The sequence below is a fragment of the Octopus bimaculoides genome, chromosome 7, assembly GCF_001194135.2.
Source record: "Octopus bimaculoides isolate UCB-OBI-ISO-001 chromosome 7, ASM119413v2, whole genome shotgun sequence".
Taxonomy (NCBI): Eukaryota; Metazoa; Mollusca; class Cephalopoda; order Octopoda; family Octopodidae; genus Octopus; species Octopus bimaculoides.
Genome location: NC_068987.1, coordinates 43,358,592 through 43,384,260, shown reverse-complemented (window position 1 = coordinate 43,384,260; position 25,669 = coordinate 43,358,592). Strand labels below are relative to the sequence as shown.

General features: G+C 38.1%; 1 protein-coding gene across 2 annotated transcripts in view; it reads left to right on the top strand.

Annotated features, from left to right (window-relative positions):
* Nucleotides 1-6,430: 6,430 nt before the first annotated feature.
* Nucleotides 6,431-25,669, top strand: part of LOC106883404 (thioredoxin domain-containing protein 15) — a 107,040-nt gene continuing 87,801 nt past the window's right edge. For both annotated transcript variants that reach the window (XM_052969560.1, XM_014934399.2), the window contains exons 1-2: nucleotides 6,431-6,572; nucleotides 13,865-14,633. In XM_052969560.1, coding sequence (XP_052825520.1) covers nucleotides 6,515-6,572; nucleotides 13,865-14,633 — 827 coding nt within the window. In that variant the 5' untranslated portion in view covers nucleotides 6,431-6,514. The remainder of the gene's footprint in view (nucleotides 6,573-13,864; nucleotides 14,634-25,669) is intronic.

The window sequence follows — 25,669 nt, the reverse complement described above, 5'->3', positions numbered from 1 at the left end:
TTTCCCACCGGAAACATTTCTGCAAGCATAGCATGAATTTGATCAGATAAAATGCTTAAATAGTCTTCAGTATTAATTCTGCCATGAAGGGAAACCACTGGGCTGGCGGATTTCCAAGATATAGCCCCACCAGATTATTACAGATCCTCCTCCATGTTTAACAGTTGGAAGAAGGCAGTCTGGGTCAAATGCTGCTTTTGGCTGTTTCCACATGTATACTCAGCCGGTGGTCAGAAATAAGGTAAAGGATGACTTGTCTGAGAAAATAACATTCTTCCACTGCTCAAGGGACCAAATCTGTAGGTTTTTACTCCACTCTAAACGCTTTGCAACGTTTGTTTTTTTGAAAGTAGTGGTTTTCTGATTGCAGCCCTCTCCTGAAATCTGACTTTGTGCAGCTCCTGACGAGCAGTTTTTGTGGAAACTGGGTTCTCAAGGTGATCATTAAGCTCTGCAGTAATTTTGGGAGCTAACAATTCATATAAGAGTCTGATGGTCCCTGTCTGAAAGTTTTGGTTTCTTCTGGAGTTTTGTTTTGATGAGGAGGTTTTTCCCTCTTTCTCAAAAGCTGTCATTACTTTTGAGACACTATTTCTTGATAAACCAAACATTTTGGCTGTTTTTCTTTTGCTAGCATCTGCCATACAAGCACCAACAATTCGACCTCTTTGAAAGTTCTATAGATCTGTCATTTTGATGAATTTTGATTACCTTTTTTTGATGATATTTGAAAAGAAACAACAATTTTAGCAAATCATATTAAGCAACACTAATAATAAATAAAAAAAACATAAAAATAAATACCTTTTGACAGATTTCTAGATATTTCAAAATTATGATGCTATAATGTTGGGTGTTTCCATTATTTTGTCCAACCCCTGTATATATACACACACATATATATACATACACACACACACACACATATATATGTATGTATATATGTATGAGTGTGTGTGTATGTATATATATGTGTGTGTATATACACACACACATACATACATACACACATACACACACATATATATATATACTAGCTGGTGTACCTGGTAATTCCCGGGGGTTTAGATGTTTTATTGAAACGCCTTATTACTCTGATATAAGAAAGCAATTTCGTTATAACTGTCACAAAAGGTGTATTTTCCGTCACGAAAAAGTACAAAAACTGTCAGCTTGAGGAGAGAGGTTGTCAGAGGTTGGCAAGAGAGGTCGTCAGAGGTTGTCTAGGGAGGTTGTCGGAGGTTGTCAAGAGTGGTTTTCGGAGGTTGGCAAGAGAGGTTGTTGTTCACAGAAAAACTATTGTTTTACCATGAGAAAAGCAGTGTAGAAGTGTTAAGTGAAATTTGCATGGCGGACGGAGTCAATGTGGTAATAGGGATGGATGCCATTGTCTGTTTGGGAGGTGTCATGGTCAATGAAGCTGGTGCAATGTTTGTGATGCAGGGGCACTATGCGCCATGAGTTCACGACAGGAGATTGGTGAAGAAAAATATGTTGCACACACCATTACAGACAAGGATTTTTGGGCTGTGTTTGACAGCCGGTAGTGGACAGTGGAATGGTACTGGAAGGGAAATCCTCTGACATTGAAAAACGCAGTAGGCTGCTATCAGCATACCCTGAAAGGGGATGCCAGAAGCGAGTTCGATGGAGAGGTGGACCGGTGGATCAGGGAAGGTATTCTGATTCCTTAGAAGGAGGAAGTGGAGAGAAGAGTGCTACTACTGATGGCAGTGGTGCAGCTGACAAAGCATAAAGTCAGGACAGTATTAGATTTCTGAGAGCTGAACAACCATGTATTGTGCCATACAGGCAGCGAAGCTACAGATATTTGCAGCAAAACCTTGAGAGAGTAGAAGCAGATGACAGGGGCCTCTACAATCATCGATTTGAAGTTGGCATACCTGCAGCTGCATGTGGCCAAGAGACTGTGGAAATATTAGCTGGTAAGGTATAATGATTGGACATACTGCCTGACCAGGTTGAGATTCAGGCTAAATTCAGCACCGAAGATTATGGCGATGATTCTCAAAACCATCCTAGGAAAGGCAGACAAAGTGAAAAGAGCCACCAATTCCTATATTGATGACATTCTGGTGGATGAGAGCATAGTGTTGGCAAAGAGGTCATAAGCCACCTGAAGAGTTTGGGGCTAACTGCCAAACCACCGGAGGCGATGGAAGGAGGAGCTGCACTGAAACTCAAGCTACGGAGAGACAAGGCCGGTGCGTTGGTGTTTCAGAGAGGGAATGAGATCCCAGAACTGGGCTCCAAGACGAGTAGGCAAAAACTGTTTTCTGTGTGTGGGAAACAGTTGGGATGCTACCAGATTGCAGGATGGCTCCAGACAGCATGCAGCTTCATCAAGAAGTGAGCTGAAGGAGTGAGGTGGAGTGACAATGTGGGCAAGAAGACAACTGCCATGATGCAAGAAGTCTTGAAGAGTGACTGCATCATGGCAAGCAGAGGGTGCAAACTAAAGGGGGTGCAGAGATGCTGATAAAACACCGTTTGGGAATTCTGAGTGAGTTAGCTGTTGAGTTTGACCTGAGGCTGAGTGTGGTTTTTGTGCCCTCTGAGAGGAATAGAGCGGACGTCCTGACCAGGGTAAAGAAAGCTTGGCTACGGATGCCAGAGGATCAAGGAGTGGCAGAAGTGTGTTGACTGAATGACTCGGAGCTGAGGATATTGCATACCATGTGTCACATGAGGGTGGACAGGGCCCTGTTCCTAGCCAGGGAAGTTGACTCTGATGTTTACAGGTAGAGTGTGCAAAGAGTAGTTGGGAGCTGCAACAGGTGCCAGTTCATTGATCCCACTCCAGGTGTCCATGAGGCAGGAAGCATTCCAGTGGAACACAACTGGAAACGATTGGCAGTGGACGTGACGCACTACCGGCAGGTGACATCTCTCTCGATGGTCGACTGCAGACTGGGGTGGTTGGCCATATGGAGGGAGATGAAGATGGAGATCACGGATGAAATCACAAGAATACTAAATGAGATATTCCTAGAACAAGGCCTCGTGGATGAGCTGCTTGTGGACAATAGCACTGCATTTTGCTCAGAGGTGCTGGCGGAAATGCTCAACAAGTGGCATGTTAGCCATTTCTTCAGGGTGGCATACTGGCCAAGTGGCAATGGGGTTGTGGAGAGGCATCATTGCACCATCAAGACTATAGCAGAGAGGGGCCACATCTTGCTAGTCAAGGCCGTTTTTTGGTATAAAACATTGTTCAGGTCAGGACAGGCTGAGGAGTCAGTGCCACACAGGGCAATATTCGAGTACGAGTAGAGACATCCATGTACCACATTGCTGCAACTCACAGAAGAGAAAGAGCATGCCTTTGTGCAGGTTGGGGAAGAAGTCTGGGTTAAACTTCCAAATGCACAGTGCACATCACAATGGGTAAAGGGGACTGTAACCTCTGTAAATTCAAGGTACAATGTGTCCGTAGATAGCATGCCACATCATGTTTTGCATGTGCGCAGGATCATCTATGCGACGGAGGATGGGACCAATAGTAATGGACAAAAGGACGAAGCCAGCAGCAACATGCCAGGAATTGAGGCCAGTCCTAAAGTCGCATGGCAGTCGCAGAGGGAGCAGTGCCCTCTTCACTGGTTGGCTGATTACAAGACAAGTTAAGGTGTGTGGTCAGGGTTGAGGGGAGGGTGTGGGTAGGCTGGTTGAATGATCTTCAGATCAAGGCAGTGTGTGATGTTATGAACCAGGCTGTGTTGTAGGGAAGGACTGGAAGTGAGGGAGTATGCATGTCCTGGCGGAAGTGGGACCTGTGGGTCCCACTGGAAAGGCCGCAGTTGGCATGCGGAGCCAGCGAGGTGCGAGCAGTCAGTTGGTGATGGACAGTGCATGAGAGTAGACATGTTAGATGGTACATCAGCAGACAGAGCACATGGACGTTGTGAGTTAACCTTCCAGATCGAGACAGAATATGTGGACGTTGTGAGCGACCCTCCCAGACTGACAGATAAGACTACCACAATTCTCTCTTTGCTTTCGTCTTTTTCCTCCTTCACATCACACTACTTTATTGTATTCAGTGTTAGTGCTTTTCTTTTGATAGAAATATGCCAGCTGATAGTTTGGACTAGAAGCAGTCTCATTCTGAGCATCAAAATGAGACTGTCATAGCATTGGATTCAATCCCGTGTTTTGCCACATACGAATTTCAGGTCACAGATTAGTCATGGTTTGATCACGTGCACAAATCAAGATTTTATCCAGTGAACGGCTATAGTTCCCATGATAGTTCAGTGATTCAACTAGAACCTGTGAAAGGGGCCTAATTAGCCACCAGTTTTGTAGTGTCAAAACATCCAAGCTGCCATGAGGTTCTCTACTCTCACCATTTCAGGGGTCAAGTTGCATTACATTCTCCTAATAGCCATTCTTACAGCTGCATATTCAACTGAGGATAATTGAAGAATATACATCATAGCGCCTGAATGACTGAAACCAGTTATGACTGAAACCAGTAAAATAATAAAGGATATATTTTTACAAAGTTGGTAACAACTACCCCACCCCATGTTGAGTTGCTGACAGAGACTTACCCTACATGTCATATGAAGCTGTTTTATCATATTGTTTCCATTAAATGTACTATATGAACACCTTTCCTATTAATGGAACTGTAGCATGTAATGTAGGCCAGGGTCAATGTCACTACTGTTGATGTAATGATGTAAGGTTCTCACATCAGAGATACCAAATGAAGAACACCGAAGAATGCAGAATAATATTAACTGTTTTTATTTGCCTGCAGTTGATAGTAAGACAGCAGTAGTTGTACATAGTTGATTTGCCCACAGTCATTAGTTAAGACAACAGTAGACAGTGACAAAATTTCACCTGCTGGTCAGTAGTTGTGTGTTCTGCTGGTAGAGATGAAAAGAGTAGGGATTACACTCTGTTGACAGAAAGGAAGAAAGGGTATAGGTTGCATTGTCCCTTTGGGTCAGCCAAAAGGTGCTCTTCAGTTTCTGCCAAAAAGTCAAAGAGAAGTGTTGCTCTTGGCCATGGCTGACACGAACGTGCGTTCCATGCCAGTTGTGTAGACTGAAGAGATCAGAGAAGGAAATGCTCTGTGTTATATAGACTATGGTTAGGATGTAGGTTAAATCCTAAACAAAGGGCTGACCCTTCATTGACCAGCAAAAGGTCTTAGGTCAAGTGTTTCCCATTAATCATCCAGTGTGGGGGATGCAAAGACAAAGGGATTTCAGACTATCTTGACAAGCAACAAGCAAGTGGATTTGGTTTCGAATCTCAGGTAGGGCCAAACAAGGTCCCTACATAACAATAAATTATGTTCCAACACATAAAAAAAAACACATGTGTTCTGTGTACAACTTTTTATATTTTAGCGCATTTACATTTTTTTGTATGAGATATTGCAAATGATCAAATAAAATATTTATTTATTTTAGAGAGGTAAAATAAATTTATCTTTTAACTTCCAAGTTGTAAGTCAGTGATATGATTTAAACTCAGAACCATGGATTATGGGATACAAACCAAGCAATTTTTCCAAAACAATTTTACTAAAAATCTTGTACATTTGCTCAGTAATTTTTCTACCACTGAACTACGATAAGTAACGTAAAGGCTATGCTTAGCTGATGAGGTTATAATAGGAGTGAAACATGATGGAGTTGTCTTTCGTACTCGCCGAAATAATTATATTAGTCATTCGGATCTTTTTTAAAACTGGTGCCACATTTTTCATTAACGAAACACTTTGAAACTTGGAACACTGGTAGAATGTGTCATATAAAACATCTTTTTCTCTTAGTCTTCTTAAAAAAAAAAGAAATCCATAAGTTATTCCATGTTAAAGTTGTCGTATTTCTGTAATTTCAACCAATCACTGACGTCCATTCAGCCGATATACATTAAGTGCCGACTACATAAACAAACGATTCTGAAACAATTAACCCTAGGGTTAGGGTTAGGGTTAAAGCAAATTTAAAATGAAAAAAAACAAATAAAACGAAGGTATGGAGATTAAATACGCTTTACATCGATTAATCAGCCAAAGGAGTAAATATAAACAACTGAATACTTGTCAGTGATTGGTTGAAATTATCGAAATAAGACAATTTTTTACATGAAATAAATTCGAATACAAAAATATTTTTCTGTTCTATAACACAAAATAGATAAGTATACGAAGTTTGAAAGTCTTTCCGTACCAAAAACACTACGTAAAACATTAATGAAAAATGTGGCCCCCGTTTTAAAATAGATCCAGTCATTCATTAATTGTAGTTTTTTACTCATTGCATAATTATTTATAATCAGCTTTTAATGCTTTCATCCATAAAAAAAAGTCAACACAACCATAGACAGTGACTCGGATTTTTTGTTTTTTCATTGAATTGTAGTTGATATAAGCAATCTCTTAATTTGTCCAGTGCAAGTATATTCGCTGTACAACGACCAATCACAGACCGTTTTCTGGCGAACTTCGGTAAATGTATGTTCAAATATGGCTGCTCCCAGCTTGTTTGTTTGTATTTATAGCCTGGCAGTGTTTGTAATGCTAGGTAAGAGAAAACAATTTTCTATTGTAATATATACTCGTGCATATCACATATATAACAATGTTTCTGTGTAATTACCTTAATAAGAGATTTGGACGGTAATTATAAAGAGCAAAATAAAACAAGTCTCGTCTTGTGTTAAGTTGAATTTTAATATTTCGTGTAGAACTCAACCACTGTGTTTATTATCGATAATTTAATTTTTTTTTGTTACGATGGTGCTTTTTTGAGCACATGTTCTCTTTTTGGTCAAACTAAAGTGTTTGACCCGAGCAAAAAAAATTATATAACTGAATTTTATTACCGGGGGAAGCACTTTTAATTCACTTACTTCGCGAATGTTCCCGACGAAGGCATGGACGTCGCATCACACCGCTCACCAAGGGAAGCTTTCATAAGGTTGCCCGATCTGCTAGAAATAACGGCCAAATCTACCTCATATCGTACACTTTATTGTCTTAAACGCATAACTCAATAGCTACAATATACCTAGAAAGAAGGAGTACATTTTTATATGTATATTCGTTTCGCAAGACGGATGTAATAATTTATCAGAAAGGGCCCGGAATTGTGGGACAAAAATGTAAACGAACCAAATTTTTTTGGTGAAAAAATTCTTTCACAGAAGGTAACAACCACCCTTTTCCTTCCAAGTGGAAGTGGTAGCTATTCCGAAAGTCCGTCGGTCAGAGTTTAAGACCGTCTCCCTAGACGGATGTAATAACAGGGTGGGAGGAGAGAGGTGGATGGTCACAGCTGGAGAATCTTTGGGCATAAGTCTACTTGATCAGAGGCCCAAAGAACTACAATATCTCGGGCCTTGTGCTAAATACGTACAGAAGTGCTGAATGAAAATAAACTATCTTAAATGCACAAGAATATTCTTATACGTCTTCAACTTCGTTATACCAAATAGAACATGCGTAGGACTTTAAATGCTTACAGTATCGAAAAGGGCTTAGATTGCGATTTCGATGTACATGACACCATGGTCAGTTTAGTATAAAATTAATCTGGACATATCACGTGCCCCCTAAATCAAAGTGTATATGTATGTTTATGTGTGTGTATGTGTAAGTTGGTGTTTCTTTGTCTTGACACGGTAGTTGTAAAAGAGCGTCTCCATTATACAGTAGTGTCCTTCACTTCCATTTGACAATAAATTATCTGGTATAAGCATAGGAGAATGTGCATTAAAGCGATGATGATTTTATATATATGTATATATATATATATATATACATATATATATATATACACACACGAGGTCTGATCAATAAGTATCTGGACTGGTGCTTTAAAAACAAAACTACAACAGATACCAATTTGGCATTTAGTCTCCTTCAAAGTAGTCCCCTTCGGAAGCCACACACTTAATCCAGCGCTGTTTCCATTGATGGAACCATTCCTGGAGTTCATTTTCTGGGATAATCAGCAGCTGCCTCGTCATATTCACTTTGATTTCCTTGATGTCCTGAAATCTTCTTCTTTTCAAGTGGGATTTGATTTTTGGAAAGAGGAAAAAGTTGCAAGGGGCGAGATCTGGGAATACAGTGGCTGTCAGACCTGGGCAGTGCTGTGCCTAGCCAAAAACTGCTGCACAAGCTGCACTGAATGGGCAGGTTCGTTGTCATGGTGCAATTGCCACTCACTGGATGCATGCAATTATGGCATTCCGCAAATGCCGCAAAACATTATGATAGTACTCCTGCTTTACTGTCTCACTAGGTGGTGCATATCATGATGAACAATCCCCTTATAGTTAAAGAAAACGGTCAACAGTGTCTTCACATTGCTTTGACTCATGAGAGGTTGGGGTCTTCCACTGCGAAGACTGAGCCTTTGTGTCGGGGTTGTAGATATAGACCCACAATTCATCACCTGTTATGACCATTTTGAAAAAGTTTTCATCATTCTCGACACAATCAAGGAGATCTTGTGCAACTGAAACCCGAGTGTCTTTTTGGTCAGCTGAAAGCAGTTTTGGCACAAACTTGGCAGACACACGTATCCTACCCAAATCTTCAATGATAATGGTTTGAACTGAACCATAACTAATCTGCACATCCTCTGATAACTCACAGATGGTGATTCAATAATTTTCCCTCACAGCTGCATGCACATCTCAGTTCTGCTGGTTGCAGGTATCCCAGAACGTTTGTCACTATCAACATTTTTTTGGCCATCTTGGATACGTCCGAACCACTTGTGCTCTTGTGTGCAGCTTATACACTTTCTGCAACTTTGCATAGGCCTCTGAGCATGTATCACCAAGCTTTTGGCAGAATTTGATGCAAATTCTCTGCTCAACATCCTCTGGCATGGTCAATGCAATGATCACATGCTACACACATTCCTTCCAAGCACTACTTGGAAGTGGAAGTGAGCTAGAATGTTAAGACTTAGTGCACATGCACAGCAGAGTTCAAGGTCAATCTGTGCCAAGCAGTTTCACTCTGTGTGCTTTAGTCTTGTTACTATAGCAACAGTCCGAATACTTATTGATATGTGTGTTTATATAAACGTGGTTGGCACTCCGTCGGTTACGACGACGAGGGTTCCAGTTGATCCACTCAACGGAACAGCTTGCTCGTGAAATTAACGTGCAAGTGGCTGAGCACTCCACAGACAAATAATGATGATGATGATGATAAACGTGTGTGTGTATGTGTGTAACTGCTTATCTCATCACATGATAGTTGTAAATGACTGTCACTGATACCAAGTGCTGCTGTTCTGTGAAAATATGTCCAGCCATGGGGAAATATTACCTTACTTGTAAATGGGTGAGGGCTGGTGATAGGAAGGGCATCTGTCCATAGAAAATCTGTCTCAATGAATTCTGTCTGATAGTGAGCCGAGCAAAATATTGTGAATGGATTTAGTAGAAGGAAACTAAAAAAAAAGCCCACTACACTCTCGGAGTGGTTGGCATTAGGAAGGGCATCTAGCTGTAGAAACTCTGCCAAATCAGATTGGAGCCTGGTGTAGCCATCTGGTTCACCAGTCCTCAGTCAAATCGTCCAACCCATGCTAGCACGGAAAGCAGACGTTAAACGATGATGATGATGATTAAGTCAATTTCATCATGAGTGTATATTTACATTTCTTTGATTAGTTTGATCTCTGACTGGTTTCACATCACATCTCGTAGTGGACCTTAGGAGATGACAGCTTCTGTTATTATGTGACATAATTAGCAGTGGAAGTGGGGGTATTCTGAAAGTATAGTATTAACTGGGTGGAAAATGTTCAAGGAGCTATTATCTTTGCTTGCAGCAAAGGGGTTCTATCTCTGAATTGAGGGAAGACAATGTAATGGTTGTGCAATGCTGCATGGCAGCAAGATGTGGACTTAAAATGCAGAGCATCTGCAAAGACTACAAAGAAATGAAGCAAACATTCACTGTTGGATGTAAATGTTAATGTGCATGAATGGCAGCACAAATAAGCTGAGAGAAATGCTGAGTATGAAAGGAATCAGATTTGGTGTGCAAGAGAATGTTATTAACTTCAATAGAGAAAAGTTTCTAGTTCAAATCCAGTCTGGTGTTATGTACATATCTATGACAAGAGTCAAAGGTCAAACTGGTGAAAACATAATGTAGTTGTAAATATACACTGTAAAGATGAGGCTATCATCACTGTTTCAATATCTACTCTTCTATCCTTCAGTCAGATGGAATTTATTGAAGCAGATATCATATGGCCAGATGCCCTTCCTCTCATTAGCTTCATTTGTTTCCAAGAAAGGTAATACTTCCTTGTGGTTAGACATTTTTTGTAGAATATTGGAAATAAATGACACTGCTTGTATGACACCCATTTACAACTATCACATGATGTCAAAACAAGGACACGGACACTCACACATACACACACATAACCAAATGAATAATAACATACGATGAATAATTGTCAGCTCATTACATCTGTTTCTTACGTAATGTTTTAATAGAAGAATGAGAACATTACATCATTACAAAAGACAGTAATCATTAGATGAGAAGAAATTCTACAAAGCAAAAGAATATCCAAGAATACAGCAGGGATGTGTCTGTGGAGGCCAACTATGAAATGAGAGAATGACTAACTACATTGGCCATTTAGGTTAAGAATGTAGTTCTTGAAAATTTGATACCTAAAGTCAGTGACTTGGTTGAGAAAGAGTCTACTAGAATAAATCATGGGTAGACTGGAGTGGGTTGTAGGAGATAATTTATTATAGTAGGCTATGAGTTGTGGTAAGTAAGGAGGGGGTCATAAAAAATTGCAGATAAGGGAAAAAGAGAAGATAAATAAATCAAACATAAGGGTGAAGGAAAAATAAAAATAAAATTTTTAAAAAAGCATATGAGCCAATCAGGTATAGGGTCAGGGTATGAGAACCTCTAGCTAATGGTAAATGATCAGCGGAGGGGGAATAGAGAAAGACAGAAATTGAGGGGTATTCAGTGGATATTGGTTTGAAAGTAGGTGGGGGACAGCACAAAGGCCATGAAATAATATCAAACTTTATGGAAATAAAGTTATGGTAGAGTGCTACCTATCAATAAGAAATTTAAAAATTTAAAGCAGGATGGGGTTATATAATGAACTACACCTAGTACGAGGTTAGAGGAAATAGCAGATTGGAATCGAGGAAGACCAGCGATAGGGAGTAGTCTAATGATTAACTATGGAATGTTAAACGGGTGGCGATGATATCAAAATTGGATGGTATAATTATCTTTGTGTGCGTGTAAGGAGTACATAAGTTGTAGAAATGGAAACGAACTGTCTACGGTGTGCAGGCGGCTAAAAGAAATTAAGTCTCGCTGTCATCGCTATTGCATAATACCGGGTATATCACAGATAGAATGGTTAGTTCCTTCAATATAGCATACAAAGCAAATATAGTAAGTGTGGTTTAAAATGTATTGGTAAAGGGAAAATGAGACTAGGAGGGTTCAGAAATGAATGGGTAGATTGATAGGTCAGTGAAAGAGGGAGCAAATTGGATTGGACCAAGGTTGGGGGCTATTAGAGAGGTTGTTTAATGTTCTTAAGGTATTTGAACATGCAGGTAGCCTTATGTATACAGGAAAGGCGAAGGTCAAGCTTATTATGTAGTAGATTTTCACTATTAGATACTTAAAATTTCAAATAGCACCATGCAGCAAAGTCTGCATTTGTATCTACTGTTTAAATACAGTTTAGCAACCCTAATGATGTCCCAACTTAAATCAAATTTAACATTGTTAAATCTTTGTGGCTACAGACGTCCTGCCAGCCCTATGTCTTAATTTATAAGATGAACAGTCATTGTGTAAGCATCCCTTGAGATTTACGGAGCCTTTGATTCCAATCTGCTATTTCTTCTAATCCCATACTAGCTGTAGTTCATTCTATAACCCCATCCTGCTTTAAATTTTTGAACTCCTTATTGATAGGTAGCACTCTACTATAACTTTAATTCCATAAAGTTTGATCTCATTATTTGATAGCCTTCATATTCCCCCCCTCCCTACACTTTCAACCAATATCCACTGAATACCCCTAAATTCTATGTTCCTCTATCTCCCTCCCCTGATCATTTAGAATCTTATACCCTGACCTTATACCTGATCAACTCGTACACTTTTGTTTTTTATTTTATTTCTATTTTTATTTTTTCTCCACCCTTATGTTTGATTTATTTATCTTCTCTTTTTCCCTTATCCTTAATTGTTTTATGACCCCTCCTTACAACCATAACCCATTGCCTACTATAATAAATTATCTCCTACAACTTATTCCAGTCTACCCATGATCTATTCTAGCAGACTCCTCACCCGAGTCACTGACCTTAGGTATCAAATTTTCAAGAACTACATTCTTAACCTAAATGGCCAACATAGTAAGTCATTCTCTTGACAGACACATCCCTGCTGTATTCTTGGATATTCTTTTGCTTTGTAGAATTACTTCTCATCTGATGATTACTGTCTTTTATGATGATGTAATCTCATTCTTCTATTAAAAATGTATATAAGAAACAGCTGTAATGAGCTGACAATTATCCATTGTATGTTATTATTCATTTATTATAATACACCAAGAGAATTTATGACTTGTTGGACGTACTACTCAAAGTAATGTGTAATTTGGAGCAGCCCCTTAGGCACTAAATACTCATAGGGTTGGTTTTCTCTGTACACAACCGAATTATCCTATCTCATATTTTGACTCTCACCAACCATAGCTCAGAACCACAGACATTACCCTACTCTACCTGGTGCATACCTTTTCAAGGTGAGGGTTAGCAACATGAAGGGCATCTGCCTCATTAAACTCTGTCTGACTCATGCAAGCATGGAAAAGTGAACATTAAAATGATGATTCCTTTCTTATGGTTGCATGAATGCAGTTTGTTTGTTAGATCATGAATTAAGGTCGTCAACTTCTCAAATGAGTTTAGAGCTGAATTATATTAGGTACAATAATACTCAGAATCTAAGAGCCTTAAATATTTTATATAAGTTAGCAACTATATTTTAAAAATATGTTCATTTATCTACCTCTTGCTATCTATCATACTGTCACTCCTATCCTCTCTAATGCTGGTGCGTTTTGTTAAATGTGGAGTGTAGAAGTTCCCTTTAGCCTTCTCAAAGTCATGACAACCTCTCTAGTACTTTTGCCATGAAAAATATTCACCCAGTACACTTTGTAAAGTGGTTGGTGTTAGGAAGGGTGTCCAGCTGTAGAAACCATACCAAAAATCAAACATGAGCGAGTAGGGGTTTCAACGACCCATCACAGAAAAGAACCATCCAACCCGTGCAAGCATGAAAAGTGAACATAAAACGAGGAGGATGATGATGCTTGAAACTATAGTATATAACATTTTTGTGATATGTGAAACTTAATTTGACAATTTTTTTCTCAACATTCTACTGATAGTCCTTATGATGGATTTTTTCTTCTAAAGTAGGAAAACTGTCTGGGACACTAAAATATTGCACTACTTATTTTGTTGTATCTAGTTATAAATTTCATTGTTCTTAGTTCAAATCATATCTATGGTTTTCATCCTCCTGGAGTTAATAACATAAAAAGTGTACCAATAAGACGGATGTAATTAAGTAATTTAGATTATTATATAACAGTATTGATTCTTATGTTATTGACCCATGATCAATAAAAGGTAAAAAAGAAAAAAGACATGGTTAGGATTTGAAACTCAATACTACATTTATTCTGGAACTCTCTGTTTTTTTTCACCTTCACATTTCTATGAAATATATTGATATGGAAATATTTTTTTCTTTTAGTTACATCTCTGCAGGCATCTGATGTCAGGGAAAATACTCAGCTAAATTCAAAGGAAGAAAATCCAAATTCTGAACAAAACACACCAACTGATACTGCTACCAAAGATTCTATATCACCAGAGACTGTAGTTAAACCACTTGATGGGGAATCTGAATCCTCAGCTACTGATGCTACACAGAAGACACCTGAAGAAACAACACAAGTTAGTCAAGAGAAAGAACTTTGGCAGGAATGGGTTTCTTTGTTAATTCCAGAATCTGTGCAGTATTCTTTCTGGGCCTTCATCTCAGATCTTCAAAAGGAAATAGAGCTTTACATCAAAGCAGAGGAAACAAATACTGCTGATGAAGGAGTTTCTGTTGTAGCTGACTCATCAACAACAAATGGAACAACAGTCAGTGGCACGACAGCAGCAGTTGATGCAAATGCTGAGGCCACTACTAATACCAGCTCTAACAGTAGTGCAATGGGGGAGATCTCAGCTGCAGACCAAGATAAAAATGAGACTGTTAGTAAAAAACCACGCTTCCACTGTACAGGTAAAAACATCACAGAGAACACAACTGGAAGCGTACAGATGGTGAATGGCACCACTTTGTTACAGAAATTAACTTTTGAGAATAATGCTACTGGTTCAGACTGTATTCTTGTGTTTTTCTATGCTCCATGGTGTCATTTTAGTGCACAAGCTTCTCCAAGCTACAACACATTGGGAAGAGCATTCCCACAACTGGATATCGTTGCTGTTGATGCTGTACAGTTCAGTAGGTTAGTAGCAGGTTTCTCGCTTTACGTTTGTAATGAGTTTCTCTGCTTTTCTCTATGCATTTGTTTCAGATGAGTTCCTTAATCCATAATATTTCTTTACTTTACTGTGTCTGGAGGGAGATTTGGAGATACTCCTTGACTGGTGAAATTGATGCCATTAATGTTTCTTAACATTAAGTACAGGTGAAGGTTCTATCTTCCACTAGTGTATGTATCCAGGACAAGTTAAATAATAGCGAGGGAGGTGAACATACCACAAGTTGAACCATCATCATTTAATGTCTATGTTTCATGCTGACATGAGTTGGATGGTTTGATAGGAATTGACAGTCTAAAGACTGCATTATGCTCCACTATCTACTTTGCCTATGTGTGTGTGTGTGTGTGTGTATATATATATATATATATATATATACACACACACACACACACACACACACACACACAGATGGACACCGTTAATTGAAAAGTTAACTTCATTAATTCTTGGAAAATGTAATAGAAGTTAATGTTAATCCACCCTACTGACTTTGTTACCTCATAACTTCTAGAAACATGGGTACTTTTTAACGAAATTTCCACCAAATAATTGTTTATATACTGTTTTGGAAAGTTCACAGGACCCGACATTTTCCCCCTCATAACTTTCTTGAAAATAGATATTTTTTAATGAAATTTTATACAAATACCTTTCAAACAGTATAGATTATGATTACAAAGAAATTTGTAGGCAAAAGTTTTAGAAGATGGCGGGGTGGGGAGGTCTGGAAAATGGAGTTTTGGATCAGATGGCCCACATATGTTGGAATTTCTCAGTTTTGACTGGGGTTTTCTCCAATGTTTTTCATCAAAGTCTTCAGAATGATGGGAGGTATCTTCTCACGAAAAAAAAAAATTTTTTAATTTTGAAATTTTTTTTTCACTCCTGCCACCCCCCTCACCACCCCAGTCTGAAACGATTATGGCTTTTTTTTTTTCACTATGCACTTAAAACCCGTGAGAAAAACATTTTCAGTTTAAAAAAGAATTGTTAATAATTTCAGAGGGAAATGCAAGATTTAAGGGAAATCTGTCTGTTGTTTCTAGCACATCCCCAAACCTCCCACCTTGTTTCTTTCTCACTCACACATCTATTGATATTTTTCTCCCCATAAACAAATTTTATGGAAAGATATCAAAATAACACGTGTAGTCCCAACTGAGCAAGGCCATGTTATATGTGTGTGTAAGAAAAAAAAAATCTTCTTTAGTGTTCAGATAAATCTGTCAAATGTAATGCTTATTTGTTCACGTTATTTTGAATTATTCAGGTTCAAGACGGGTGTCCACAATATTTGCTTGTGACATTGTAAATTTTTTACATACAGATTAGAAATTTTGTCACTGGGTGCTTTATATACCACTAGTTTATAGTTACGTAATTTTAGCTGATCTTGCTGAATAAATCTAACTTTTATGGGCAGGTAAATTTAATTAACAGGTGTAAAAGCAATAACATTATGGATAAACACTAAAATTGAAATTCTTAATGCATCTCACCTGTTTTATTTGTTACTAAAATGATCCCAGATGGCAACCATAAAGTACAGGTATAATCAGTACAAAGTTTTATTCTTTTGGTAAATATGTTGTACCTCGGTGTGGAATAATTTCTTTCTACAGTTTTTTTTTCGGGTGCATTCAACATATCTGATCTCCAAACCTGCCGCAAGCCATGTTTTTCCGAAGAAGAAAAGTGGGAGGAGTGGTGGGGACCACAAAGTTTCTCACCAAGGGAGTTTTGTTTCGTAGGTCTTTTTTTCTTTTGCAAGTTATTTTGCATGCTTTCAACGAATGTGACATTGAAATCACGTGTAAACAGCTCCCTTTTCCAGAAAAGGAAAGATTTGACTGCTATTTCTAGCATGCCCTGCTACCATGTAACAGCTTTTTGCATTCACACTGAAATATTTGTGTTCACACTAAAATATTTGCATTCACACCAAAATACCAACTTTTTTCCTTCTGTTTATTTTTTCCATTTTATGGAAGTCAGTATTTTCTCTGTTGGCATCCACCTCAGTGAGGTCACGGATCAAGTAGAATCACATCAATCACTGTTCCTTCTTCACAGGACAAACAAAATTTCCCACTGTCTTTGCAAGCAACAAGCTGGTGGATTTGGTTTCAAATCCAGGCAGGGCTAAACAAGTTACTTATAATAATAAGTGGCATTACATCAGAGTTGAAAGAATGATGCGTACAATATTAAAAATGCTGAGACAATCTGAAAACAATAGAAACTTTTAAACGTTTACTGTTTTTTATGAAATTTTTGGGTTAACAGACTTGAGTTATCTGAAGCTAAATGTAACGTAAGTTAATTAGTCCGATAATGATTTTCAAAGTTAACTTAAAAGTTAAATCATTAACAAAAATGTCAACTTCGTTAATTAATGATTAATGGACTTACGCCCAGCTGTGTGTGTGTGTGTGTGTGTGTGTGTGTGTATATATATATATATATATATATAATATATTCTTTCAATTTCTGTCTATTAAATCCATTGTGAAGGCTTTGGTTGACCTGGGGCTATAGAAGATACTTGCTCAAGGTGCTATGCACTGGGACTGTACCTGAAACCATGTGGTTCAAAAGCAGACTTCATAACCTCATAGCTATGTCTGCATCTCTAACCAAATTTTAAAAGTTCCCACCTGAAGACATAATTGATAAAGACAAAAAAATATTGTTTTTAACTAAAGACCATCTAGAGATGATAAGATAGGTGTGAAGTAGTAATGGTAGTAATTAGTAGTTGTATAGTCCCAGGTTAACTTACATTGAGCAGACCTATGGCATGGAAGTAGTCAGCTGAACAAGTAGGTGTTCTCATAGCTGCATTGTTCCAGATTTACCATACCTTTATCTGACTTGAACCATACTACACACTCTAGCATGCAGTGATGAATGATGTCGGTACTGTGTAACAGTATAAACATATTGTCTTCTTTCATATCGCTATATACCCATATATTCCGCCAATGGCTTCAGTCTCAATCAGCACGTTTGATATCCTAGTGCATTTATCATTGATGGTATGCATCCAAATGCAGTGTCTGAAGCTAAATGATACTATTGATAATGCTGCCACTGTTTATATGTGTTTTATGTTTCTCTGAGCTGAGTGGGATAGATGGTGTTCTTAACTTGGTGTTGTAGTAGTGTTATGGGGTATTGTAGCTGTGTTGTTTTGTTTAGGGATGTTGTAGATGTATCAGTTTGTTTATGGAGATTGTTCCAATAACAACAAATTGTGACCTTCATATTTCCAAATGATCTTTCATTTTCACTAATTTTCTTTCAATGATTGGTGTAGCTGCATCATAGTCAACTGTTACAAAGGTAAAGGAGTTGTTTTAAAAAGAAGTATTTATAAAGGTATCAAATTATTGGACTAGGTTATGAATGTCACTGAAAGAGTCATAACCCAATTAATAAGAAACAAGTTAATCTAGATGAGATGCAGTTTGGTTTCATGCCAGAGAGAAGCACTACTGATGCTCACTTTATAGTTTGGTAATTATAGAAGTATTTACTTAGCATTTGTTGACCTGGAGAAAACCTTTGACAGAGTGTCTCAATCCCTCATCTGACAGTCACTGTGAAAGCTAGGAGTAGATGAATGGTTAGTGAGAGTTAACAATGAGTACAGCAGTGAATTTAGTGTGCAGGTAGGTGTTCATCAGGATTCAATGAAGGAATTTAAGACCCCTTGCCCATGGGAACTCTTCTATGCTGATGACCTTATACTTATAGATGAAAGTGTAGAAAAATTAGATTTAAAATTCCAAATATGGAAACAAAATCAGGAATCAGAGGGTCTTAAGGTTAACTTAGAAAAGACTAAAGTTCTAATTAGCAGGAGAACAAACAAAACACTAATCCCTTCAGATAAATTACCCTATTCCATATGTAGACAAGGTGTAAGTAAAAATACCATGTCATAGGCATAAGAAGCATCAGATGTGGCATGCAGGAGAGATTGCACTGGTATGGTCATGTGATGCAGATGAATGAAGACAGCTGTATAAAGAAGTGCTGATCACTAAATGTGGAAGAGGTTGAACTAGGAAGTTGTGGGAGAAAGTGGTAAAGACTCATCTTACGATGTTGAACCTCTTAGAGGAGATGACAAAGAACTGAGATGAATGGCAGTATGCTGTGCTTGAGAAGACCTGTTGATCTCAGCAAAATTTAAGCTCTGTCAAGCCTTCCTCCACAACTCATCTTTTATTTCCTTCACTTCCCCCTCTGCTGAACTGATATCCTTTATATCCAACTCATTCCCTATCTCTAATCATCTGTCACACTATTTTCACTCGAAGTACATCCTATTCTGTCTCATATTCATGTTGTACCTGGACCTCACATCTCTTTCTTCCTCTACCTTTCTGTCTTTCACTTTCCAGGTGTGCAAGACATGTATTCACCTCTTTAAGACACCTACTCCTTTCCATCTATCATAGCTTCTTTCTCCAATCTGTACCCCACTCAATTGAGGGGTCTTATCTTGTGGGTACTTGGTGACCTCACTAGTGCTGGTGCCACATAAAAAGCAGCCAGTACATTATGTTAAGTGGTTGGTGTTAGGAAGATCATTCAGCTGTAGAAACCATACCAAAGCAGACATAGAACCTGGCAGAGCTCTCTGGCTTGTCAGTTCTTGTTAAACTATCCAACCCATGCCAGCATGGAAATAGGGATGGTGGTGGTGATGATGATAATGTTGACAATTAGTAGAGCATCTGTTTACAGCCAGTAGTGATCTGATGTGTGTTGGTATTTGTTCTTTGGAGACCCAAACAATAGAAGTTTGGGGATATATTTAGAGGACTAAATATTGTATTATGTGATTGAATCACCGGTTTATTTAAAATTCTTTTTATTATTCTATTTCTGTTGAAATACACTGTCTTTATTACAATTAATTTTGAAAATAATGAATTTAGTAAAATAACTTTGTCATTATTAAGTTGGTGTTTGGAACATAAATTTTGATATAAGGCTTTGCTTTAAAACGGAGAATTTTTCATTGAATTAAGATCAGTCTTAGGTGGTTTGGTACTAAAAGGATTAAACACTAAATTCTACATACCTGAGAGACAAGAACCAGATTTTGTATGGAATTCTGTCCTATACGAAAGAATCTCACCTCTGTCTAGTAGCACTGAAATTATAAATCTTTTGCAGAAGGTGATTATCTCTCATCTGTTTAGTAACATGAAACTATTCGCTCTATCTGAAAAGAGATTCTGTCTCATTTTTGTAAGATAATCTGGACAGAGTATACAGTTTCCATACTACTAAATAAAAGATAAGCTGTAACTTATCTGCATAAAACTACAAGTAAATACCAGATTTTAAGAGTTTCTCTGAGTTTTAGATATTTAGGTAAGTTTTTAATACTCAGCACCATTTCAACTGTTGACCACTCAACTGTGATGCTACAGTGGAACTTGTAAGCTTCACAAATTGAGGTTGCAAAATGTTTTCTTTTCACAGAGGTAAAGCAAAAAGCTTGTAGGAATATCTGAATTCAATGATCCAATACATTAACTTCTCAGCCATTGTTCTTGTTGACATATAGTTCTGTGTCTAAACATCCTTGATCTCTTACTCACCTCCAAACCCACTACCACTATCAGATCATAACTATCTTGCACCTGATGGGTTGTCTGACCACTGCCTTATTGTTACTCTCCAATATGTATCTACAGGTTACACAATGTCTGTCCTCATCCTTGGGCCCTTATGGTACTTCAAGTCAGTTGACTAGTCAGAGCCCCTAACAAGTTGTATGCTAATTATCACTGGCAGCAGGATTTGAACTTCATCCCTGATACATCAGAAACAGCTTGGCAGATGAACAAAACCATCCTGTTAGACTTGTTCCTCCACATCCCTCATTCATTGCTCACTTGTAGCTGTGTTGCAACAATTGAGGCTAAAAACCCGACCCCAATCCTCCAAACTGAGCAGCATTGACCCAGTACCACATCTCTTGCAAGATGATCACCAAACCATGAACAATATCTCTATGCATTGCACAACCCTCAAGCTCTCCTTTCTCTTAAACTACAATCAATTCTTATCATCATTATTATGGCCAAGTTCCAACCAGAGTCACAGCAACAAAGTCCACCTGCCACACTTCTTGGCCTATCATCATTGCCGCAAGGTCCTGGATACATTCCAGGCCAGTGTCTGCAATCAAGTTGTTGATATAAGTGTGATGATGTTTTCCTCTTCTTACATCACCACAAAGTGGGTTCCACAAGACTAATTTGGATGCTTCCACATGAGGATGGTGCACACAGTGACCAGATAATTGCATTGGTTTTTGCCTGATTTTCTCACTAACTTTTGGCAGGTCTCCATAAAAAAAGGATCTCCACCAATTTTGCTCAATTCTCCTTTCCTCTTCTGCTTGACCACGGTCTTTCTATGGATAGTCTTCCTACAGCAAAAGTCACCTTTGTTGCTCACTTTGCATCACCACATAAATCTCCTCCAAATTCCTATTTTATCACTTGACCAGGCTCACCATCATACACACATAAGCATTATGTATTAAAGTTACTTCAAACTAACAAGTACATTGGTCCTAACAATATACCTCCCTTTGCTTTCTGTGTTTCCTAGTGTTAGCCCCTATACTTGCAAAACTCTTCATTATTTCCAAGAAGGGCAAGCCACTACCAACATTCTCTGATACCATTGAATATCTCCCCCTCCTTAGTCTCTACAAGTATGGCTTTCATATAACCAGAGCTGCTGGAGACTAATTTCCTATATCACACATCAGTGGGGCTCTCTCCCTTGGAAAATTTGATGTAAGTAGTGTCATTGTACTTCACATTAGCAAAGCTTTAAACTGTGTCCAGCACACAAATCTACTGTCAAAACTGCCCACCTGTGTTCTTCATCTGTCTTGCATCTCTTAGATTGGTAGCTTCTTGTCAGATCACATTATTACAGCCTGTGCTGATGAGCTCTGTCTGACCTACACTCTATCAATTCAGGTGTGTGCCCCAAGGTCTAGTTTTGTCCCCATTACATTCATCCTCTTATATGTCAATGACTTTCTTGGCATCACTTCCAACAATAACCACTTACACAGCTTTCCAACTTTGTATTGTCCACATGCAGCATAAACACCTCAAACCAAACATGCACTTATGCCTGGAAAATATCTTTCTATTGTGCCATGGCAATCTTGTCTTTGTCCTCCAAACTGGAAAGAACACAAACATTACTCATATCAACAAAAATCTCACTTGATTTCCTTTAAGCTTGAACAGCATTCAACTGGAGCCCAGCCTTTGAGATCACTTCAAATGCTTATCCTTACTATCACTGATGATCTCATGGTGAACATTTACCCTTAAACCTTTAACATAGCTAAGACCATGTCTCAGAGACTGGCCCTTCTTTTAGCCTCCCAACAATTAGTGATCCACTAGAAAACTCAGGTAAAACTCACAGTGGAGTACTGATCCCACGACTGGGATGGTGGTGGTGGTGTTATGCATACAAACATCCTAAACTTCTGAGAAAGGCCATTTGCTTGATAGAAATAAAGTCGTTCATAGACATGATCCAAACTTCGGCCAGGTGGAGTGAAAGGGCATGTGCTCTTTTTCTCTGTTTTTTTTTTCTTTCTACAATGAGGCCTGCTCTCATGGAAGTCCTTGTGAAACTGGTTTCGTGCCACCTCCACTCAGTCACTCATGTTTCACTTGTCTGTGCTCTCATTCATGTTATGTCCACTCATCAGGCATGCACAAACTACTATGTCCAGTCTGGATTTCTTTCCTATATGTCAACATGCAACTGTGTAAGTCAAGTGTTTATGGCATCAATCTTATTGATTTTGAAGGCCATGGATACTATCTCTTCTTGTGGATCAAGCTAATAAAAAAATGAAAGAAGAAATATATGCTAAGACTAATGTGTGCGCACTCATATATGTGTGCATAAATAAATAAGAATAGTTCTCACTTAATTTTGTGTGTATAAATGTGTACATGTCTATATTTGTGTGTGTAAATTAGTAATAGTTTGTACACATTTGTGTGTATACATTTGAAGTGTATACACCTATATTAGTGTGTATAAATAATAGCAACTGTGAGTATATACATGTTTGTGTATATAAATATACAATAGTGTATATTATTGTATATTTAATAGTGCCCATCACTTTTGCTGCATGTTCCAGTTGTCTGATCAATGGAACCAGTGACTTGTATTATGCAAGCAGCTGAGTATATCACAGCAACAGGTTTCCATTCAACTTTATTTACAATGCTTGGGTTGATCCAAGATCACCATGAAGATACTTGTCTAAGGTGCAATGCAGTGGATTCAAACCCATAACCTGATAATTAAGAAGTGAACTTAATCATTTACCCATGGCTATACACTTTCACAGATATGCACATGGTGCATTAATGTGCTTTGAAGGTAGAAACATTACAAGATAGACAACTGTAGGTTTTAACTGACATTTATAAACTATTGCTCCAGAAGTGGCTACTACAATTGAAAATTAGCTTGTGTGTATTTAGTGAAGATTATTTCTTATGTGCATACACATGTATTCAAGTTTTGTTAGATAAACATGACTGTGTGACTATGACTACACATGTTTACACAATGTAGTCATGATTATTTGCTTATACACATATCTATACACACATATATGTATACAAATAAACATACACATTCATGCCATTGTGTGCATACAAGTATGTGTGCAAATTTATACTCATACATTCAGTATCATACATGCACACATGTATTATAAGGTTTTTATATATTTCAAATTTTCTTGAGTATTTTAGCTTCTTGTTAATAGATTTGTCTACAATAATGGCTATATTAGTTAAGTTTAAGGGTTCTGGTTGTCATCGTCATCTACATTATCATTATCATTGACATCAGTCTTCCATGCTAGCATGGGTTGGACTGTCTGACAGGATCCAGCAAGCTGCAGGGCTGCACTGAGCTCCTGTGTCAACTTTGGTATAGTTTCCATGACTGGATGTCCTTCCTAATGCCAATCACTTCATAGTGTGTACTTGCTACTTTTTTCATGCCACCAGTATTAGTGAGGTTGCCATGCAACTTGGTAAGACAGTAAAAGAACAGAAAAAAGAGGTAAAGCCCCTACAACTAAGTAGGGGAAGTATCTAAGAGAAGGAGGTGGCTTTGTGCCAAGTGTTGAAGGGCTAAAATATGATAGAGGAATAAGAAACAGTATCTTACTATAGAGGAAATACATGGCTACCCCATGGGAGTAGCTGGGAAGATGATAAAAATGGTAGTGAAGGGGTGCCAGAGCAAACTCTCAAAGTACAAGAAGGTAAGCATAAGAAAATGCAGGCAGTGGATCAGGGGGTGAGGGTTATTTCAGAAGAGTGTGAGGGGAAAGTAACAGGTGGTTAGTGGGTAGAGGAGAATGTAGTGAATGAGAAATAGTGGTGGAGGTGTAGTTGATGGAAAACATCAATATGTGGAAGTAATATGTGCCAATTCTGCTTTCAAGTGATTAAAGCTGCCATAGATAGCGGGATGATGGAGGGCTGAATGTTAGGGAAAGAGATAGGGGAAATACTTGACATGGCAGAAGGGGTTATAAGCATAAACAGAATGCTTTTAGGACATTTTTTTGCTGTGATGGACAGGTCCTCTTGAGCTCAGCAAATTGTGCATGATCTTGGTTCTTTGACATGCCCTACATGAGGTTCAGAACCTTGAGATCACCTTTGGCTGCTTATTTGCATGATGTACACTGCCTAGAGGACAGTGTTTCTATTTGTTGTTATAATGTAAACATCTCACAATTCTTACCAGTATGAAGAAAGCTTCTAAAACGGAGATGTGAAGTGTTGCTTTGGTATAATGGCTAATACATCTGTAATGTTCACAGATGTGGTTTTGAGTCTCATAGACAGCTTTCAACTTTTTTTTCAATCCGTGTGTTTTTTTTAACCCAATATTCTACGTGCTATTATTTATAACTTTATCTACTTGGAGTTTCACTGTAAATACATAATTTACTTTGATTCTCTTGAGGTTTCTAAATTCTTATAAGGAAAACACGATTTTTTAAAACCAAAATTGAAAAGTGGGAATTAGATTAACAATTTATGATTCAGACATAGAAAATTTAAAAAAAACCCTAATTAAAATTTTTTTAATTTTCATTTTCAATTTCTAATTTGTTCTTCAATTTCTGATCTTATTGTTTCCCATTATCACTATTTGGAAGCATCTTGGTTTGTATCAGTTTTGAAATAATAATAATAATAATAATAAAATAAAGTGTTAGGTGGGTGTCAGAATTCCCGTGTTGGCTTATAATAGAATAAAGTAAAAGAACAAAACAAAATTAGTCCAAGTCGGAAGAGTGAAGCCTTCTTTGACTGGAACATAGATAATGTGCATTCGGAATAATTTGAAGATCACTGGTTAAGGTAGGGGAGGGAAAATTCCAGAAATAAGTCTTTCTTAGGGAGGAGGATTTTGAAGAAGAAAAATTGTTTAGTCAATTCAATTGACTGTACTCCTTTCTGGTAATGGAAACTAGGATGATGGAGAGGCTTTGCTCCAAGTAAAAAGAAATCAATAATATTGATTTCTCATATCAGCCCCAAGCTTATGGAGTAAGGCAGTGAAATGGTAGTGTGGTTAAAAAGTTTGTTAGAATGCCTTGTGGTGTCAGTCCTGCCTCTCTGCACTCTTAGTTTAAATCCTATTGGGGCCAACTATTCCTTTCATCCTTTTAGGGCTGATAATCCAATACTACTACAACGCCTTCTTCCTCTTCTTCACTGAAGCATCATCATTAACTCAAGGGACCTTGTACACAGTCACTCAACCACATTTCCTTAAAATTACACTCACTCTTTGAAGTCTTTCTCAAATTACATGTTGCTGTGTAGGAAAGAGAAGCATATCATGGATACTGTAGTGCTAGACACATAGT